The 21,763-nt window shown below is 49.1% G+C and overlaps 1 protein-coding gene across 4 annotated transcripts in view; it reads right to left on the bottom strand.

Annotated features, from left to right (window-relative positions):
- The window catches only part of FERMT2 (FERM domain containing kindlin 2), a 50,955-nt gene extending 30,028 nt beyond the window's left edge, over positions 1-20,927 (bottom strand). For all 4 annotated transcript variants that reach the window (XM_030275263.4, XM_072930582.1, XM_032748920.3 and 1 more), the window contains exons 1-2: positions 20,549-20,927; positions 1,994-2,227 (exon numbers count right to left, since the gene is read on the bottom strand). In XM_030275263.4, coding sequence (XP_030131123.2) covers positions 1,994-2,227; positions 20,549-20,705 — 391 coding nt within the window. In that variant the 5' untranslated portion in view covers positions 20,706-20,927. The remainder of the gene's footprint in view (positions 1-1,993; positions 2,228-20,548) is intronic.
- Positions 20,928-21,763: the final 836 nt, after the last annotated feature.

The following is a 21,763-nucleotide window of genomic DNA, read 5'->3' as shown; positions in this document are numbered from 1 at the left end:
GAAAACACAAATGGGGAGGGAAAAAGGAGAATCACAGAATCACAAAATCACAGAATGGTTGGGGTTGGAAGGGACCTTAAAGATCCAACACTTTTCACTATTCCAGGGTGCTCCAAGCTCTGTCCAGCCTGGCCTTGGACACTTCCAGGGATGGGACAGCCACAGCTTCTCTGGGCCACCCCAGAGCCAAGATTTTAATCTTAATATGTTATAAATAAATAAATTTTAAGAAAGGGTTTTTACATTAATGTATAATATACACTTTTATATTATATATATATTAAGTATATAAATGTCAAAACACATTAGATATGACATCTATAAATAGTGGTATTTCAACATCTACAGGTGCATTTAAACACTTATATAAAATGTATTTGTACATCATTTGTATTTATACCTCTGTGGTTCTGGGAAGAGCATCCCAGCCCCTCCAACTCCAGCACTTTTACATCCCCACATCCCAATCCCTCTTCCCTCAAGCTGATGCCAAGCTCATGTATCATCTTCCCAGTAGCTCTGCTGAACATCTGGCTCCCAGTAAACACAACTGGGAGGGCTGAACAACTTAATCTGTCTGTCCTCAAACAGCTCAGACTGCTGAGAGGCACTCAGAGGAAAGTGAAATTTCCAGTAAAAGCCCTGCTTCCCCAAAATTCTCCATTTCAGTCCTTCAGATGCTGCAAAGGGAAGTCAGCACCACCCCTGATGGATGTGTCCCTGCTGCCTGCTCACAGCTCCAACCTCTGCTATCCCACAGGCTTTTCCCCCCTCCCAAACCTTTAAATATCAGGATTATTCTGCTGGTTTGGTCACAAATATCCCAAAAGCTCTGAAGTTGGAAGAAAAGGCTGCTTCAGGCCTGTGTAAGATTCTGACAGCATCAGTGACAGATCTGTCCCGTGATGAACCATATCAGAACTTCCTGAGTTGAGTCACTGCTGGAGAGATTCATCAGCCCAGGACCTCCCTGTCTAGCACCACATCCCAAATGCCAGTGGGACACGGGGGGGGGGGAGCAAAATCCACTCAGAAATAACGCTGGTGAAGCCTTTTCTATTTTAAGGAGAAATTGCCCAATATTTACGTTTTTAAAAAACCCCAACAAAACAGGAAAGCAACAAAGATCTGTAACCAGCTAAAAATACCAACCAAACCATGGACACCACACGTAGGGATGAGCTCCTCCTGCCTCCCCAAACAACTGGGTCAGCCAAGAGTAACCTCAGCTGCCTTCTGAGAGCAGCAATAGATTTGTTACAGCTGAGGATGGGTTGCAGGCTGTTTTGGGAAGGGAGAATTCCAACTTCCTGGAGTTCCTCGAGGTGGAGTTGCCATCTCCTCGTTGGAGGTTTTTTTGGTGGGCAGGAAGAAACATTGAGTTTTGGGATGAGGAATTTGTGAAGATGGGTAAAAAAATTATACCTGCTAGGGAATAATTCCTCCTTTCTCATGGGCTGCTCCTCCACCAGGAAATGAGGGTGAAGAGGAGACAGCAAGACCTTCCCTCCACCAGACAGTTTTACAGTGGAGCATCACCACTTAATCTCTAATAAGATTTCCCACTAGAAGACAACCCACAGGGCTGGCAGATTTCCCATTTCAGGATTTGCTTTTCATCCAGCACATAAATTTGTAGGGGGGAAAAAAGAAAAACACAACCAGTCTGAATATCAAGCGGGGCTGGTACTGTCCTGTGACAGACCTGAGGACAGCTCTGCTGTGGAAGAGAATTCAGCACAAAAAATGCTGAATTCTCCAATTTTCGTCTCAATTGGTCCTGTTATTGAAGTATTTACACACAAAAGAGTAGATCTGGAAGGGAAAAAGAAAGGACATCTGGGGTGTTTGATGTCCAAGCGACTCCTGGGTGTTCAAAGCCAGAAGACACCAAAGGATTTATCACATTTACAGGACAAGGAGGTGCAGCAGAGGAGAGGCAGGAGCCAAACCGAGCGGGAAGCTCTGCAGGGGGAGGTTTTTCAGCACTTACTGAAGGTTTTGCAGATGTCAGAAACAGCCTTGAAGACCCTGTCGGAGAAGTTGACTTTGACCTTGACGTACTTCATGTTGGGCAGCTGCAGGCGCAGCAGCTTGTGCTGAGGGGTGAACTGGAGCTTGGCATCCGCCTGGATCCCGTATTTATCCAACGTCCAGTGAGTTTTAAGCAGCCAAGTTTTCTTCTTTTCCCACCACAGCGCGTGATCCGACCAGTCCTTCTTGACATCTGCAACAAAAAACCCATTTTTTCCCCCAGTTAAAAGCGGCACCAACAAGGAGCCTTCGGAGGACAAAAGAAGTTTTAAAATGTGCTCAGCTGAAAAGGAGCTGTGGATCCAAAAAAACTCCAACAGCCCTTTCTGGATACAAGTAATTGCTTGTATGCAATACTGGTTTGATGGGATGTAAAGCAGGGAAGGATCCAAGGGAATAAAGATGAGCTCAATGTATCCTGTGCTCACCAGCCCAGCAGTGATCCCGCCTGGAACACGAAGCCAAGGGATCCTGAGTGACCCAACACCTCCCCCAGCAAGGATTTTGCACATTTTTTGGGGTTAACTATCAATTCTTGGAGTTTTTCCCACCATCCAGGACACCTGTGCTGAGCCCAACCACCTCGGCACACGTGGAAAACAGAACCAGGAGGAGGTTTGCAAGGAGAATTCAACAGCACCTTCAGTTTCCACAAAAAAAACCCTGAAAATTCCCAACTGAAACGAAAAGTTGCCTCCCAAATGATCAAGAAAACTCAACAACCACACCTCCTCCCAGCAGGGATGTAACCATGGGGTTTTTGGAGGTCACCTTCAGGTTGGGAAGCATTTGGGGAACCAAAGTATGGTGATAACTCCAAAAGACAAACTCTGTGCAATATTTTCCCTAACACCCGGAATATTTTTCACTAACACCTGGCCCTGCCATTCCTGCAGAGCATTTTCCACTCTGACAATCAGTAACAGTGCCATGTCCTTCCACCACACAGGGAAAAGAGAATGGAATGATATGCAATATAATAATTTATTTAGTAATAGAATAATTCAGTTTTCAGCTCCAGATTCCCCTATGATCCTGGATTTCCACCATGAAACACATGTTTAACCCCAATTCAAACCACCAGCTGACATTTATTCCAACAGCTCCTGTCTCCATCCTTCAGCACCACAGGGCACCAGCCAGAATGGCAGGAGCAATTCCAGAGGATTGGAGAATTTCCAGGATTAGGTGAAGTCCCAGCAGACACAATGCCAAAGGGACTGAAGGACACAATCCAGCACCAACATCACTCTGGGACTCTGGATGTCCTGCACAGGAGCTGGACTGCATGACCTCGTGGTTCCTCCCAGCTCAGGATATTCCCTGATCCTGTGATAGTGAAGATTATCCCCACGAGCCACATCTGAATTAAGCTGAGATAAGAGCAAATGAACTTTTGTCTGTCCCCATCTCAAATCAGGATCTGGAGCTCACTGAGAAAAGCCAGCAGGAGCTGGATTCTTCCTTTGAACTCCTGGTTTAATGGCACAATCAGCTCTGCAGAAAGTGGAAACATTCAGCTGGACTTTTCAACAGCTTTGTACAATCAAATTAAACAAAACCAAATATAGAAAAGCATGCAAACTTGCACAAGCCTTGTCTACCCGGAAAAAAATCCAAGAAATCATTACAATGGACTCTGGTAATGAAGTCAACTTCTGCCCTACTGAAAGCTGAACGAGTTGGCACCAAAAATCAGGGGGAGGAAAAAACCAAAGGCATTTGGAATCAGTAACATTTATGCCTAACAGAAGGGGATTTGGGTTTACACTGCTGATTAACCATTCAGGCCATGGCACAAAAACAGCTCTCTGGGGCTGAGAGTAATTAACACTTTCAATTAACAGTGAGATGTTGGTTCTAGCAGGAAGGGGAAGGTCCGTGCCTGTCCCACGGGGTAGTTATATATAAAAGAGGCTGGCAAATGTTTAGCAGCTGCTTTGTGGAGTTGAGTTTTACACAGAGCCTTGGATGCTTTGCAAGGCATCCAGGACTGCTGGGAATGCCAGCAGCCTGGTTAAATCTGATCAAAGGTTCACAAACCTCCACCAGAGTCCCAATTCACCAGTTACTCATTTGTTGGGGTTACAGCTTCACAGCAAGGCTGAATATTTCAGCTCTGGCTCTTCCCATCTACTAGCATCAGTCACTGGCCACTTCATATTTATCTACCTATCATATTGATCAACTTATTCATATTTATCAACTATTATCAATTTATCAGCTGGCCATTGATTCATCAGAGTTCAGGTAAATCTCCAAGTACTGCAAATTCACCTTAGAGATCCCAGACCTGGGATTTAGAAGTTTACTACAGGCTGCAGATCTCACAGATGTTTGTGGATCCAGCAGCTCCTCTGAGCTGCTGAATGTGATGGACCTGGAGCTGCTGGGGGAGTCCAGAGGGAGGTCACCAAGATGATCAGAGGGATGGGGCACCTCTGCTGTGAGGAAAAGCTGGGAGAGCTGGGATTGCTCAGCCTGGAGGAAAGCAGCTTTGAGTTGATCTAACTCTGGCCTTCCAGTGCCTGATGAAGCTACAAGAAAGATGGAGAGAGACTAAATTTACAGGGGATGGAGTGACAGGACACAAGGAATGGCTCCCACTGCCAGAGGACAGGGAGGGATGGGATATTGGGAAGGAATTCTTCCCTGGGAGGGTGGAGAGGCCCTGGCACAGGTGCCCAGAGCAGCTGAGGCTGCCCCTGGATTCCTGGAAGTGTCCCAGGCCAGGTTGGACAGGGCTTGGAGCAACCTGGGATAGGGGAAGGTGCCCCTACTCTTGAGGGTGGAACTGGATGGGCTTTGAGCTCCCTTCCAAGCCAAACCCTTCCAGCATTCCATTAAACGAGCTGCACACGTGGAAGGGTGACAAGAAATCCCTGCCACCCTCCCAGACAAGGAACCCTGCAGGTGAAGGCAGCAGGGATGTGGAAGCTGGAGCTGTCAGCATCAGCTGCAGCATGGGCTGGGCTCAGGGAGCTCCAGGAGCCCAACCCCAGCAGCAACACCCTCGGGAAAGGGAAGCACGGCGCTTCCTTCCCGGTCTCCAAAATAAACCCTGCTCCCCCCAGCTCTCCCTGCAGCCTGAACCCAAACCTCTGGAGCCTGGGAGGGCTGGCAAACCCAGCTGAGATTTTTTTTTTTCCCCTCAGGCAGAACTTGGTGTTGCATTTGCCTCCCAGAACTGTGCCAAGAGGCAGAGATGAGGGACATTGAGGATGTTTTGAACAGCAAAACCCACGGAGCTGTTCCCCTTGGAAAGCCATTCAGACAGTCCTGGGAATGTGAGAGGCATCTTAAATCACACAAATGGCTGCAGAGGGCTCTGTGAGGACAGAATGGTGAGAGGAGAAGTGAAGGGCTGCTCTGTAAAGTGTTTTAAACCTGAAATATCCTCAGCTTTCAATCCACGCCGGCGCCTGGCTGCAGTCACATCCCGCCAGCTTGTCCAGCGTGAATTACAAATGCAGATTTTAATTCCCACAGCCACCACTAAATTCCCTAAAATCTAGAATCCAAGCAGCAATAAGTCTGAATTGAGATGCACACAGGGTGTGCTTTCATTCTGGGCTCGCTGTCGCCCACAAACACAATCAGAATTCCAGCAGCAAGGCCAAATCTGGGTGAAGGGCAAAGAAAATCAAGGCAGCCCTTCCTGGCAGCCCGTTTATCCCATTTATCCCATGTGGGAAATGGATTTGTAGAACATTTTTGAAGTTTGGTAGAAGGCTCACATGGTATGTAAACTTTGAGATAAGAAATGTTGATTTAGAAATGTTATGGAATAGGATAGACAGGGTTGAGAAATGGGACTAGAAATAAGTTTTAAAGGGTGGTTTTGTAAATAAGATTAGGTAGTTTGGAGAAATAGAATTATGAAAGATGTATTGTAGTAGGAGTTATGAGGGGTGATTTTAGATGATTGGCTTTAAGGCATCTACAGCATGGTGTGGCAAAGGTTGATAGGCCAAGAAACACTTATAGTGTACTATAATTAGGAAATAGTTGTCTTCTGGTTGTGACGGTGTGAATTATAACATCTGTGTTGTCTCACCCTTCTCATGAGACTGAAAACAAAACAAAAGTTTTAAAGCACCTCTCAGTTGCCCCATCTCTGGGTCAGAAAAGGGGATAACCCAACAATCCCATTTATCCCAGGACTTGGCTGCTCCCAAACCTTCTCCTTTTGCCAATCCATGGTTTTTTAGAGTCCCTTTCCTGCTGCAGCAGGGACTGAAGCTCCTTCCTGCAGAAGCTCTGCTGTCACTTGGCAGCTCCTCCAGGCCAGCTCAGGACTCCCAGGCAGTAGGAATCAAGTCTCCAGCCCTGTGTAAACACTGTATTTTCCTTGTTATTTTGGGATATCCCCTGCTGCAGATGGGCTCTCCTTCCACGCACTGCTCAGGACAACACAGCCCTGATACGACCGAATAAATCTCTTTTTTTTCCCCATTCCCAGTGCATGGTTAAATCCCACAGGATGATTATTTGGAAGGCAGGGGTGGCTCCCACCTCTGGGAGAGGCTTTCCTGGGAATCACCAGATTCCCTTTCACACCCACATCCAGGATTAAATCCATAGGGCAGCCAAGACCCTGCAAATGCCTCCATCACCTTAACATTGGGGGTTATTGATAAAAAAAAAATTAAAAGCTCCTGCATAAGCTTGAGGAGGAATTCTGCAAGCCTGCTTGGGCTGGATCACGGATTTTTGGTGGAATTTTGGAAACAGAGGATTTACAGCTGATGTTTTCCCTGGAATTCTCTCCACCTTCAGAGAGGCAGCAGAAGCAGCCAGGGCAGAGGCTGCAGCTCAATCCTTAATTAAAAATGATGGCTTTTAGAGCAATGGATTCAGGTCTTCAGCATTCCCACAGGAACAATCCAAGAGGACCATCCCCCTCTGGAGCAAAAGATGCCAGAGCCAAAAACCCACTGGGGGGTTTTCCACAGGAGCAGAATGAGCTCCACAGCTTTCCCTGGCTCTTTCCCAGGGGTGGGTTTAATCAGATTATCCCTGCTCTGGTCTAGGCACACTTGGGAAGCTGAGGTGGCAAAATGCCTTTCCATTATCTCTAATATATCTATATAGAAATAATTTTTAAAAACCAAATATATATGCTTAAACATATATTTATATATATATAATATATAATATATAATATATAATATATAATATATAATATATAATATATATTATGCATATAAACAAACATATAAACATTTACCCCATATATATGCATATATAAAATAGAGAAAAAACTGAATTATATGCATATATAATCATAGATAACACACAAAATAAATGCATATAAAAATATATGCACATATATACATATATAAATGCCACACACACACACATATATATATACACATATATATGTGTATATAAATACACACACACACATATATATATAATAAGTATCCAAGACACAGTGCAGGTACTGAAACCAACTCTCAAGCCAAGTATTTCCTCTTGCAAAAAGTCATTTTTGTATTTGATAATCTATACAAAACCAACCCCCAAATTTTCCACCTTTTCACTGAGTTTGGTGCAGATGGGCTGAAACTCGAGGGTTTTTATAAGAAAATTAAAATAAAAGTGGTCACTTTTTTTGTTGTTGTTGATTTTTTGATTTTAAAATTAATACACACTTCCCACTGAATTGAAAAAATACAGATGTGGACAAAAAGCAGTGAGTGCAGGCAGCTGATTAAAGCACTTTTAAACACAAATTCCTGCTGATAACACCTTAATCCAGCCCTCACAGCTCCAAGGGGCTCTCCAAGCCCTGGGGTGGGTGTTGGCTGCATCCACACCCCTCTTGGGAAGCTGGAGAAGGAGAAAAAGTCCTTGAAAGAAAAACAGACTTCCACAATAAATAGCTGGGAATGCCCTGGGTGAGCTCAGGGATGGGGGATACCCTCTCCTGCTCCCTCAGGATGCAAGCCATGCTCACTGAGCATGGAAAACAAGGTGGAAGCATTAAAAAAACTTAGGAAGGAGAGAAATTTAAGGCTGAAAGAGAAAAAAAAAAAAAAAGAGAAAAAAACACAGCCACAAAATTAATTGTATAGAACCTCGTGTGGTTGCTCTGGTGGGTTTTTCTTTTCTGCGTGTCCAGGAGAGAGGAAGGCACAGCCTCAGAGCACAAACAAAATCAGGGAAGAGGGCAAATATTCTGAAATAATTCAGAAATACTAAAAAAAAATAGGCTAATTTGGTGCATGGAGCAGGACAGCAGTGATGGGAAAGGGAAAGGATAAAGAGGAGGAAAAGGGGAAGAAGGGGAACAGGGGGAAAAAAGGAGAAAAGGAAAAGGAAAAGGAAAAGGAAAAGGAAAAGGAAAATCCTGAGTTGGCAGGGATAAAGGAGGATCATCAAGCCCAACTCCTGGCCCTGGACACCCCAATAGCCAAGAGAGTTACTTAAGGTCCAAAGATGCTGAAGATTTTTCTTAAAAATATTTATGAATATTTATTCATATTGGTTATTTATTTTTTAATATATATATGAAGCGTAACACTCATGTATCTGTGCAGCTGAACCCACTGCTCCCTCCCTCCAACCTCCTCACTGCTCCCACTGACCTCTGGAAACTGAGATTCCTTTAAACATGCCAGAGCCACTCCTTCCAGGATAATTATGGAGCAAAAAAAAAAAAAAAAATTTAAAAAACAGAGCTATTTTCATTTATCACGAGTCCAGCAGAAATGCTGATGTGTTTGCTGGGTGACACAGTCACTGTCCTGGGGCAAAAGCTGTAATTTTAGGAAAACACGAGTCTTTCTGGAGTGCATTGGAGTAGAGTCCCCTCCAACCCCCAACGGGGATTTAATTGCAGAGCAAAGTTCAAAATGGAACAAAAATCCCTCCAGCTTCTGGTCACAACACTTGCAAAATTATACTTTGAAATGGGGAGATAAACAGCCCATAAAATTATCATCAGGTTGATGTAATAAAGCTGCAGCCAGGACAAGCTGATGCCCCCAGAGCTAATGGGGCTTGAGAGGGGTTTTAATCACATCTCCCACATGTATTTGACACATGCAATGGAAAACAGGCTACAGCAGCCACTCTGCAGGGAGTGGAAGGGATTTTATCCATGGATAACGCAGAATGGTACCTGAAATTCTCCTGGATCTGCCACCATGGGCAACTCCCACCACTGTTTTCATGGAATCCCAGAATGGTTTGGGTGGGAAGGGGCATTGAAGCTCATCCCACATGGGCAGGGACACCACCATTATGCATATAAACAAACATATAAACATTTACCCCATATATATATGCATATATAAAATAGAGACAAAACTGAATTATATGCATATATAATCATAGATAACACACAAAATAAATGAATATAAAAATATATGCACATATATACATATATAAATGCCACACACACACACACACATATATATATAATAAGTATCCAAGACACAGTGCAGGTACTGAATCCAACTCACAAGCCAAGTATTTCCTCTTGCAAAAAGTCATTTTTGTATTTGATAATCTATACAAAACCAACCCCCAAGTTTTCCACCTTTTCACTGAATTTGGTGCTCCAAGCGCTGTCCAACCTGGCCTTGGGCACTTCCAGGGATCCAGGGGCAGCCACAGCTGCTCTGGGCACCTGTGCCAGCACCCTCACAGGGAAGAATTCCTTAATTTATTCCCAATCTCCCATCCATCCCTACCCTCTGGCAGTGGGAGCCATTCCCTGGGTCCTGTCCCTCCATCCCTTGTCCCCAGTCCCTCTCCAGCTCTCCTGGAGCCCCTTCAGGCTCTGAGCTCTCCCTGGAGCCTTCTCCTCTCCAGGTGAGCACCTCCAGGTCTCTCAGCCAGCTCCATCTTCTCTGGATTTGCTCCAGCAGCCCCATATCCTTCCTACAAAGATCTCAAATCTGGATGCAGCAAACTCCCAAGCACAACCAAGACACCTGCAGCCTCCTCCTGCCTCATGTTTACAACAGCAATGAGCTGGGACTAAAAATCTCTTTTCAAAACCATTCCCTCTTGTCCTATCACTGTCTTCCCCTGCAAAAATTTAATCCTACTTCATTTTCAGGAAAACAAATGTTCAGGAGAAGATCCACACCCACCCACGGAGGTGCCCAAATAAAGGGTGGACCTGTGCTGGAATTCCAGTCTGAGAAGAACTAGTTCTTGCATGAAAAATAGTTTGGACTTAATAAAGTAAAAACCAACCAGCAAACAAAGAGGGACAAAAGGATCCTTGTTCCCAACTCTGTGATTCCAGGAGCAGGACCCAGCTCTGGAGACCTCCCTGTCATCCCGGCGTGCCGGGCCACGCGCTCACGGCAAATCCTGACGGCAAAGCCGTGGCACAGAGTGATTCCAGAGCAGGAAAAAAGGAGGAGGGAGGGGGGAAAAAATAGCCCAGTGGAGGAGACTGAGCACATTGGGATGCAATGCTGCATGTGGATGTTCCATGTGTCTGTCCTTGCTCAGGGAAATTACAGTGTCTGCTGCTAAAGGGCGAAGGCGCTGCTGGAAAAAGAAGTGGGATTCTTTTGTTGGCTTTTATTGGGATTCTAAGTGAGCTTTGCAATGGAAAGTCCGTGTCTTGACGAGGCAGGGGTGGTAACTGGAGTCCTGAAGAGCTGATATGTCAATCCCAAGTGTCCCAAAATGCTGCTCCTGGCAGTGCAGGGCTCAAGATGCTCAGCCCATGGGATGCAGGGAGAAGAGCAAATCCTAAGGAGCTTGAAAGGCACTGTTTTGCTAAAGTAAACTCGAGGAAGGAAGCTCTTTGCAGTGTTAATAGGATTGCTCAATTAGCTTACTTGAAAGTTTATTAACTTGGATTGTATCTCGTTCCACTCCCAATGGGCACCTCCCATTATCCCTGGTTGCTCCAGGGCCCATCCAGCCTGGCCTTGAACACATCCCGCAGAATTTTCCCTGTAATTTTTAGCTTTTTGGATATTTGGTAGCTTTATGTTCCATTTAAATACTTGCACAGCCGTACCCAATCCTGTCTAAACCCCTGAGCAGGGAGAGAAATTTTCCAGTGATGCTGAACCCAGCTGGAATATCGGGAAACTCTCCAGAGGTCACCTCAGCTCCCCAACATCCCCAGCACTGATGGGCTCAGGAAGGTTTTTGCCAGTGCTGGGCAGAATTCCTTTAAATCCTTGCACCAGCAACCCAGAGAAATGTGGATTAATCATTTTTCTATAGCACAGAGCAACAGAAAGCAAGGGTGGATTAATATTTTTTAAATTGGATTTTTTTTTTAAATGATTTTCACAATCTGATTTTGCCAACTGCCCTCCAGAGGAGGCTTTCACTGGCTGCTCCTGCCTCCATGGAATTATAGGAAGGAAGGGAAGGAAGGGAAGGGAAGGAAGGGAAGGAAGGGAAGGAAGGGATGGAAGGGAAGGAAGAAAAGGAAAGGAAGGAAAGGAAGGAAAGGAAGGAAAGGAAGGGAAGGAAGGAAAGGAAGGGAAGGAAGGAAAGGAAGGAAAGGAAGGGAAGGAAGGGAAGGAAGGAAAGGAAGGACACTTCTCCAGCCTGGAGCTGTCCTGAGGAGCAGCCCAGCCTCCCTCACCCTCCAGCTGGGGATCATGCTCCCTCCCCTCTCCAAAAAGGACAAGTGTCCCAGGGTGACAGCAGCCCGAAGTCCTGACTCATCCCCAAGGAATGTGCAAGCCGGAGGAGTTGGTGCTGCCAAAAAGACATCACACCCAGCAAGGGAGCCAGAGGATGTGTACTGGGAGGGATAATGCATCAGGCAGGGAAAGGAGAATGATGGGCAACCTGAATTCCCAACCTTGAATTCCCAACCTCTCACCAGGCAATTCCCCAAGTGCTTTAGTGATGGTTAATCCCTGGTTAAAGCTTAGATCCCAGGAAAGTGACCTCTGGAGCTCTGAGGATACCTCAGGCAGCCTCACCCCACACCACAACTGTAAATGTTGGTCCTTCTCTTCCAGATCCATGTGGGATCATGGTTGGAAGAACAGGGCACTGGCACAGGTGCCCAGAGCAGCTGTGGCTGCCCCTGGATCCCTGGAAGTGTCCAAAGCCAGGCTGGATGGGGCTTGGAGCTCCCTGGGACAGTGGAAGTTGTCCTTGCCATGGCAGGGGTGGAATGAGACAGTCCCATCCAACCCAAACCATTCCAGGATTCCATGATTTCTTTTTGGTTCTGCCTGTTCCCCAAAGCTCATTAATGAACACAAAACACTTATAAATGACTTTAACACTCCCAACCTTGAGCCTGGATCTGCCTCACCCATCACAAGCCCTGGGGCAGGACATGAGGGATGGGGACAATTCCTGCTCTGGAGCTGGACAAAGCTCGGTGGATCATCAGGCAGGATGGGAAGCTGAGCAAGACAGGGACAGAACTTCTACCAGGCAATTTCATAAAATTTTACCTTCTAACAACTGGAGTTTCAGCAATTAACCCTTCCCAAAGTACCTGTGCCTGCAGGGAGCAGAGGAGAAGAAAGAAAACCACCACCAGCCAAGCAGGTGTAAAGGGCTGGGGAGAGATTTAAAATCCATTGGCAAGATGGATTTTTTGGGTGCTGTCAGGATGTTTTGCAAGCTAAAAATCAGCTGAGGTTGTAAAGGGGAAGGTTTCTGCAGCTGCTGGTGTGGCTGGTGTTTTATGTGCACCCCCTCCCAGAGCTGTTCTCAACCTGTTGGCCAAATTCAGCCACATTTTATCAAAAAGTGGAGGTGTCCCAAGATCCCAGATGGTCTGGAGGAGTGGGATCAATGCTGGCACAGGGCCATGCCATGCACACAGCTCCCAGCTGAGGTTCACATCTGGATGGCCACAGAGTGGGAGCTGCATCCTTGCTGGAAAATGACTGAATGGAAGAAAAACCAAGATCAGTTCTTCAGAAATAAAAAATTAAATAAATAAAAAAGCTTTCCTCTGGTTTTCTGAGCACTTCTCGTGGTCTGTCCTTACAGTTCTACCTGGCAGAAGCTTCAGCCTGGATGAGAGCAATGTGTCAAAAGCAAACCTGGGCAAGAAAATTAAATTACAGCAACTCTGCTAAAATTCCACCCAACAGGATTTTGGGGGTTTCAGCATTTTTCCAAATTACACGCCATAAACCTCTGAAAGCCACTGAACATTCAGAACTGAATCCTGCCAGCTGAATTTTGCTCAGTTTTGTTTCTTTGCCCCTTTCTAAACAACCAGTTAATTCACATTTCACAATGAGAAAGAAGAAATGCAGCTTCCCCAAGATGTTTTCACACCACGAGACTTTTCCCCCTCAAGCACACCCAGGGCTGGATGCTGGGCTGAAGTCAGTGAGCTCCACAAGGGCTGTAAATCTCCTTTCTTTCCCCTCATCTGTCAGAAAAACCACCACTAAAAAAACTCCCCCAACACCCAAACCAAGAGCTGGCAGTGCTGGTGTTGCTGGTGATGTTGAAACAACTGAAGTTTGCAGTGCAAATAATCCCTCATCTTTCCCAACTCAGCAAACATTCCCCACATCCACAATTTCAAGCAGTTATGCACAATCCTTTTTTTTTTTATAGACCAAGGGTTAAAATCCAGGTGCCTGGTTTGCTGAATCATGGAATCACAGAGTGGTTGGGATTGGAAGGGACCTTAAAAATAATTTAATTCCACCCCAATAGACACCTTCCAACAGACCAGGGTGCTCCAAGCCCAACATGGCCTTGAACATTTCCAGGGATTTTATCCTGAGTACAATTTCTTTGAATTTTTTTATGGTTTAGACAGACTCAACAGATGCCTGGGTGAAACACAAGACCTGATGGAGAGGAAGATGGAAGGAAAAAAAAAAAAAGATTAAAAAAAAGGGGAAGTGTGTGAATGTGATGATTTCTATGATTTTTCAGCTCCCCACACCAGCTTCCCCACGTGCCTTATGTCAAATCGAAACCTGAGGGAGCTGGAAGAGGAAACTACTGATTTGGGCTGGGTGGGAGCAGCAACCCCAACAATTTCCTGTCTGTGGTGTGACAAACCCAGGCTCTGGGATCTGCAGGAGCACCAACACCACCTCCCACCCCACACTCCTTCTCCTCCCACTGGGACCTGCCAGCTCGGCCAGGCTCTTTCCAGCCAAATCAGATGGCTCACACTGACAGAATTTCAATAATAAATAAATAAAAATGAAATCCTAATTGTTTTTGCCCCTAAAGAATCATCACCACTCTGAGTACAGATATTAATTGCTGTGACTGCAGCTCAGAGCTGCCTCTATGTGGATTTTACCTCCCCCCACCCTGAATTCCTCTGGTCATTGGCAGCTCAGCTGAATATTCCACTCAGGCTCACAAAGAGGACTTTATTTGAGCCACCATCAGGCTGAGCCCATGTAGGAGCTTCCTGGAGTCCAAAGCTGGATGTAAAGGAATGAGCCAGCCCCTCACAGATGGCTGGAGGGGTGTGGCACTGGCATTTTGTCATTTAATGTCACCCAAAATGTGCTGTTTGGAAGGTGAGCATCAGCACAGGCCACATGTGAAGGGATCCATCAAGTGGCAGTGTGGAAATTGGAATGGGAGCAGCTCTGCTGGTCACCTTGAGGATGATGCTGAAGTGGAAGCATCCAGAGGGGCACCAATTCCAACCCAGAAAATCCCAAAATCCTGCCTGGATCCGGAGCAGGACAACTTTGGTGCTCAGATCCCCTCTGTGCTCACCATCCCACTGCCGGCTGGGCAGGTTTTGCTGTTTAAAAGCTTGGGAATAAATTTTCCAGGGAAATCTGGAGCAGGTTTGCCCCAAACACCAACCCCATTTGGGACATTTGGGACAAGCTCTCAGCACCAGCCCCAGAGGGGACACAAAGAGATCCCCGAGGATTGAATTTGGAGTCCTCTCACGGCCACCATGCACTTGGAAAGCAGCACTGAGGAGTGACCAGCACTGATTCTGAAGGGAAAAATCCTTCTCATCTCAGGAGGCAACTGAGGGACAGATGAGCAGCTGTGGATGTCCCAGGTGAAGGTGCCCAGGTGACATCGTGGACACAGATTGGAGAGCTCATGCCTGGCACTGAGCAGTGATCCTCAGACACTGAATTCTGGGAAGTGTGGCTACAATCAGAGAATCCCAGAATGGTTTGGGTTGGAATGGGACTTAAAATCCATCTCATTCCACCCCCTGCCATAGCAGGGACACCTTCCACCATCCCAGGCTGCTCCAAGCTCTGTCCAGCCTGGCCTGGGAGACTTCCAGGGATCCATGGACAGCCACAGCTGCTCTGGGAAACCTCTGCCAGCCTCACACAGAAAGGAATTTATTCCCAATCTCTCATCCATCCCTGCCCTCTGGCAGTGGGAGCCATTCCCTGTGTCCTGTCCCTCCATCCTTGTCCCCAGTCCCTCTCCAGCTCTCCTGGAGCCCCTTCAGGCCCTGCAAGGGGCTCTGAGCTCTCCCTGGAGCTTCTCCTCTCCAGGTGAGCACCCTCAGCTCTCTCAGCATGGCTCCAGCCCTTGGAGCATCTCTGTGGCCTCCTCTGGATTTGCTCTAGCAGCTCCAGGTCCTTCCTATGATGTTCCCAGATCTGGATGCAGCATTCCAGCAAAGTCCAAAGCAGAAGGAACAAGCCACCTACAAGACAAACCCTGCAGCCTCCTGTTTACAACAGGGATGGGTGGGACAAGGACTCTGCATTTCTCTCCCATAGCCTGAAGCTGTTTCTAAGAGTTCATTCCAGTTGCAAGGCAAAAAAATTTCCCCAGCCAGTCTCACAAGGGCCTGGAGTGTTTATAAGCACTGCAAAACCTCAAACACAAACCTGGGCAAATCAATGACGCTGCACTTTGCTGGTGTTTTATTCATAAACCTTTCCGGGGGTCCATTAAGGAGAGGAGACTTCACAGGCAGAATAACACTAATATTTAGAATTGATCTGGCAAGGAGTGGAGCTGAAATCCTTGGAAGATAACACAGTAAAGTCTATTTGATGGTGGAAAGAGCTCCTGGGGTGAATCCCAGACACATTTGCAGGCTGAAACCACTTTTAAAAGGGCTTGAAGTGCTACAAACAGAACTGCAAAGGACAACTCCTGTGCCAGTCCTCAGGTGACATCCCACCCTCTCCCAGGTGACACAAAGGAGATAGTGGAGGAGCTGCCAAAGGGAACAATGGAGGTTAAATCAGTTGCACAACCCTTATCCCAGCTTCAATTCACAAAAAATCCCTAAATCACAAAAAAAAAGGCTTCAGGAGATGTCATCATTACCTACCATTATCAGCCTGTCTGAGGGCAGAAGGTTTTCTCTGACATTTATCCAGGTCAGCTCTCCTGCCCATCCCAGGTCACAAAAATAGGGATGCCACCACCACATCCTTAACCCCTTTTGGTCCAGAAGGACATCTATAATTCCAAATCTTGCTGGGGTTTTTTTATTATTATTTTTTCAGCCACTTATCTATTTTCCTCAGGTACAAGCCCAAAAAGGTGCTCAGTGCTCCCAGCACACCCCAGGAGCTGGACTCGCCTGCCACCCATATCCTGCCTGTGAAAGAATCCCAGAGAGAAATCCACATTTCCATCACAAAACTTCTATCCACGGACTTTCTGAATCTGCTCAGTGCACATTTAGGTCATCTGTCTTATGCTGTGCCTCTGCCAGACACCATTTGTCCCCCCTGCCCTGTTTCTGTCAGCTATTCCTTTATTCCCATGACCAGACAGAGCATCCCCCATATATCCCACAGAATTCCATCAACTCCACAGAGCTCCTCCCAAGCGTGTTTCAAAAAAAGCAGGATTTTTTTAATTCCATGTGTTTAAAACAGCCTCAAGTTGACAACAACAATAACCTGCGTTCACTTCCTTCCTTCCTCTGCTCCCAGTGATTTTAAACCTTGCTGTATTTTTTTTTTTTTTGTTTGTTTGTAAGTCAATAGTGGCAAAATTCCTAAAAAACCCTGAGAGAGCACCAGGAGTTTCCAGTACAGACCCCAGCCCTCACAGAGCAACTAAATGCTGCTGCTCTTAAAACCTCAGCAGTTTTTTGCTTATTTTTCAGGGATGACTTTGCCAAGAACTTGGCACGGCTGAATTAATGGAGTGGCTTAATCCAGCGGGTGATGAATAACAGGGGAGCCAACAGGTCATTGCAATTCACTTGAGTTACCAGAATCCCTATCTGCTGCTTGGGCTTTCTCCAATCCCTGCCTGCATCAGCCACAGATTTTAATTGCCTGTTCCCAAAGAGTCCAACTGCAGCTCTGTGCAGGCAGGGACCGAGTCCATGGGATTTAAGTTAAGGAGAAAAAACTTTGCTGGGCTCCTGCTTCATCCCAACAGGGTATTTACTGCACTCTTCCTCCTACAAGCATCAATAAATGCTGATGTAATCAAGATTTTTTTCCCTTTTCCAAGCTCTCCTTGCTGCTGGGAGGAGGGAAGGCATTTTTCTCCCCTGTTCATTGATGATGAAGAGCTCCTACCAGCACCTTAAAACCACAGCGTGGCTGATCTGCTGCAGATTCTCACTGATGTCCTAAACTCCAGTACAGAAATCTCCTTCCCAAAGCCTGCAGAATTCATCCCAAAGGATGGAGCAGGCAAACCCCAGCCTAAGGCACTGACCCACCTTCCTTCCTCCCCCCACAGTGTGCAAGTACGACAGCCCACAGGGGATCCCACTGGGAAACACAGAACTGCAAGGAAATTTTATTTTTAGGAAATTTCCTTAAAGCTCACAGCAGAAAATCTGCTTGGCAGGAGAAGAACAATTTATTTTAACACTGAAAGTTGTTGAAGTAAGGAATTAAACAGAGGAATGACAGGCAGGAAAAGGTTAAAAACGCAGGGAAAGCGTTTCGATGTGGAAAAATTGCAAAATGAATTGATGCAGAGGCTGGATGAAGGGAGGCATTGAGGAGCAGGGGAGGATGAGGAACGAGCCCCGTCCCACCCGACCCCGCTCAGCTGGCAGCAGCTCAAAGAAGAGCCATAAAAATAATGAGAGAGCTGGAAGAGCTGACACGCAGGAAGATTAAAAGGAACTAAATACGTACAGCTTGGCTGGCCGACGAAAGCCAAGGGGACAGGGAAGGCAGCAGCTGGAGATATCCATGGATGTGACCATGGATAGGGAGGCGCTGGGGCTGAGCCCCCCGGGGAGCTCCATCCCCTCTCCCCAGCGCTGCGCCCGCCGCATTCCTTCCCTCTCATACAATCCCTAATTTAACAAGTGGAGAGGATCCGGGCAAACATTTCGGGGGGGATGGATTACGTCAGGAGCTAATTTAGGTCCTCGCCGGGCTCCGGCCCCGCGCACATGTTTGGCTTTCCACACACACTTCGGCCCTGGATCTGCAGCACCGAGGGGAGCATCCCTCCTCCACTCACGGGTGGATTTTTTTTTATCGCCTCTAGATATGCTTTTTCCCCCAGCCAACTGCAGCAAAACTTTCTGCACTTCCAGCGTTAAAGTTAAAAAAAAGAAAAGAAAAAAAACCCAAACAAACAACAGAATAAAATAATTTTTTTGGGGAGTTCAGGCTACCTCCAGCACGAGACCCTTTGATGCGAGCGCTCGCTTCCTTCGGAAACGCAGCGTATTTATATATTTATATCCATCTCTTCCTTCCTGCGACTCCAAGATAATTAATAAATCAAAAGCTAAGCACGGGGGAAGAGATGGGCTCTCGAAAGCCACAGACGGGCTCGGCAGCGGAGCGGCACCGGCAGCTGACAGCTCCGCTACTCCCACAGCCGCAGGCACGCGCGGGACTCGCAATTAATATTTTATTTCAGCAATTACCGCCACCAGCCCGGGCTGCACCGCTGAGTAAACACAGCCCAGCCATAAAGAGAGGATAAAAAGACAAAGGGGAGCAGGTTTGGAGGGGCCGGGGCTCCAAACGACCGAGCATCGGGCTCTTTGTCCCGGTGCGCTCCCGAAGCCACCGCCGTGTCCCCGAGGTCCCCCGGCCCACATCACCCCACTGATGGCTCCGGAGCGCTTTGCTCGCACAGAACTCCAGAAATGAGTTTGGGTGTAAACTGTGCAGCGCCCACAAACCCCCCCACCCCCAAGCCGAGAACGGAGCTGGTTCCTCACTCCGTGTAAAACCCACGAGTGGATGGGGCTGAGGGCCCGGGGGGTGAAGTTTGGCTGGTGGAGGAGATGAGAAGGGGAGCCTGGAAAGGTATGGGGGGCTAGGGCAGGGTGTGGGGACCTGGGGCGCTCAGAGTTTACTCCAGCACCCTCTCCCAGTGGCAGAGTAATGGGAGAGGGTGCTGGAGTAAAACACAGCGCTGGGGCAGGGTGCTGGGACCCTCTTTGGAGCACAGTGCTGGGACAGGGTGCTGGCAGCTAAATCACAATACTGGAGCACAGCACTGGGTGCTCAGGCACTGTGCTGGGGCAGGATGCTGGGAGATGGAGCAGGGTGCGGGGAGACAAAAGTACAGCCCTGGAGCAGGGTGCTGGAGCACTGTACTGGAGCAGGGGTGCTGGGAGCTGAAGCAGGGTACTGGGTCAGGGTGCTTCGAGCTGAAGCAGCTACTGGAGCAGTGTGCTGGGGGCTAAACCGGGGTACTCCAGCACTGCACTGGGCAGGGTGCTGGGAGCTGGAATACAATCCTGGAGCAGAGTGCTGGGAGCTGGGCACTGCACTGGGCAGGGTGCTGGGAGCTGGAATACAGTCCTGGAGCAGAGTGCTGGGAGCTGGAATACAGTCCTGGAGCAGAGTGCTGGGAGCTGGGCACTGTACTGGGCAGGGTGCTGGGAGCTGGAATACAATCCTAGAGCAGAGTGCTGGGAGCTGGGAACTGCACTGGGCAGGGTGATGGGAGCTGGGCACTGCATTGGGAGCTGGGCACTGCCCTGGGCAGAGTGCTGGGAGCTGGGCACTGCACTGGGCAAGGAGCTGGGAGTTAAAGCACTGCACTGGGCACTGCACTGGGAGCTGGGCACTGCACTGGGCAGGGTGCTGGGAGCTGGAATACAATCCTGGAGCAGAGTGCTGGGAGCTGGGCACTGCACTGGGCAGGGAGCTGGGAGTTAAAGCACAGCACTGGGCAGGGTGCTGGGAGCTGGGCACTGCACTGGGCAGGGTGCTGGGAGCTGGAATACAGTCCTGGAGCAGAGTGCTGGGAGCTGGGAACTGCACTGGGCAGGGTGCTGGGAGATGGGCACTGCACTGGGCAGGGTGCTGGGAGCTGGTCACTGCATTGGGAGCTGGGCACTGGTCTGGGCAGAGTGCTGGGAGCTGGGCACTGCACTGGGCAGGGTGCTGGGAGCTGGAACACAATCCTGGGGGCTAAACTGAGGCACTCCGGCAGTGCACTGGGCAGGGTGCTGGGAATTAAAGCACAGCACTGGGCACTGCACTGGGAGCTGGGCACCGCACTGGGCAAGGAGCTGGGAGTTAAAGCACAGCACTGAGCACTGCACTGGGAGCTGGGCACTGCACTGGGCAGGGAGCTGGGAGTTATAGCAGCACCGGAGCAGGGTGCTGAGCGCTGGGAGGATGCCGGGCCGGCCGGGAGGTCCCGGGGCACTCACCGAGCTTCTCGACGAGGCGCAGCATGACGCCGCCGATGTGGATCTCTCCGGTGACCCGCAGGGTGACGTCGCGGCCCAGGTCGGTGACATGGACGCTCAGCTCCCACGTCCCGTCGGCGTAGCAGCCGTCCGGCATGCGGATCCCGTCCAGCGCCATCCCCCCGGCCTCCTGCAGGGCCGGCCGCGCCCGGCACGGAGCGGATCAGCGGGCTCGGCGGCGGGCTGGGCCCGGCTGTGCCCGCTCCGCGCCCCGGGGCAGGGCTGAGGCGCGCTGGGGCGGGATCGGGGCCGCCGCGCTGCCCCGCCGCTCTGAGGGGCCGCCGCGGGAGGAGCGGCGCGGGAGGGAGGCGGGCTGAGGGAAGGGAGGGAGGAGGAGGAGGAGGAGGAGGAGGGGGATAATAATTAAAGGAAAAACGCGCCTGTGGCTGCCGGGCCCCTTGGCCTTTTATGGAAGCGAAGGACGGAGCAAGTGGGGGCCGCTCCAACATCCGGGAATCGCCGGGGGGCGGCCCGGCCGCGATGGGTCCGGCCCGGCTGGGGATCGGCCCGGTTCGGCCCAGCCCGGCCCGGCTCGGCTGTGCCGTCCTGGCTGGGTCCGGCTCAACACAGCTCGGCTCAGCCCAGCTCGGCTTGTCCCGGCTCAGCTCTGCCTGGCTCATCCCGGTTCGGTTCATCCCGGCTCAGTTTTGCCCGGCTCAGCCCAGTTTGGCTAATCCCGGCTCAGCTTTGCCTGGCTCATCCCGGCTCGGTTCATCCCGGCTCAACTCTGCCTGGCTCAGCCCAGCTCGGCTAATCCCATCTCAGCTCTGCCTGACTCATCCCGGTTCGGCTCATCCCGGCTGGGCTCTGCCCATCCCGGCTCGGCCCAGTTTATCCCAGCTCGGCTCATCCCGGCTCAGCTCTGCCTGGCTCATCCCAGCTCGGTTCATCCCGTCTCAGCTCTGCCTGGCTCAGCCCAGCTCGGCTAATCCCGTCTCAGCTCTGCCTGACTCATCCCAGTTCGGCTCATCCCGGCTGGGCTCTGCCTATCCCACTCACCCCAGTTTATCCCAGCTCGGTTTATCCCGGCTTGGCTCTGTCCACCCTGCTCGCCCCAGTTTATCCCGGCTTGGCTCTGTCCACCCTGCTCGCCCCACTTTATCCCAGCTCGGTTTATCCTGGCTTGGCTCTGCCCAGCCCAGCCCACCTCATCCCAGCTCAGCTCATCCCAGTTTA

This window comes from Taeniopygia guttata, chromosome 5 (genome assembly GCF_048771995.1).
Source record: "Taeniopygia guttata chromosome 5, bTaeGut7.mat, whole genome shotgun sequence".
NCBI lineage: Eukaryota > Metazoa > Chordata > Aves > Passeriformes > Estrildidae > Taeniopygia > Taeniopygia guttata.
Note: the sequence above shows the minus strand (reverse complement) of the source record. Positions and strands in the feature narration are given on the sequence as shown.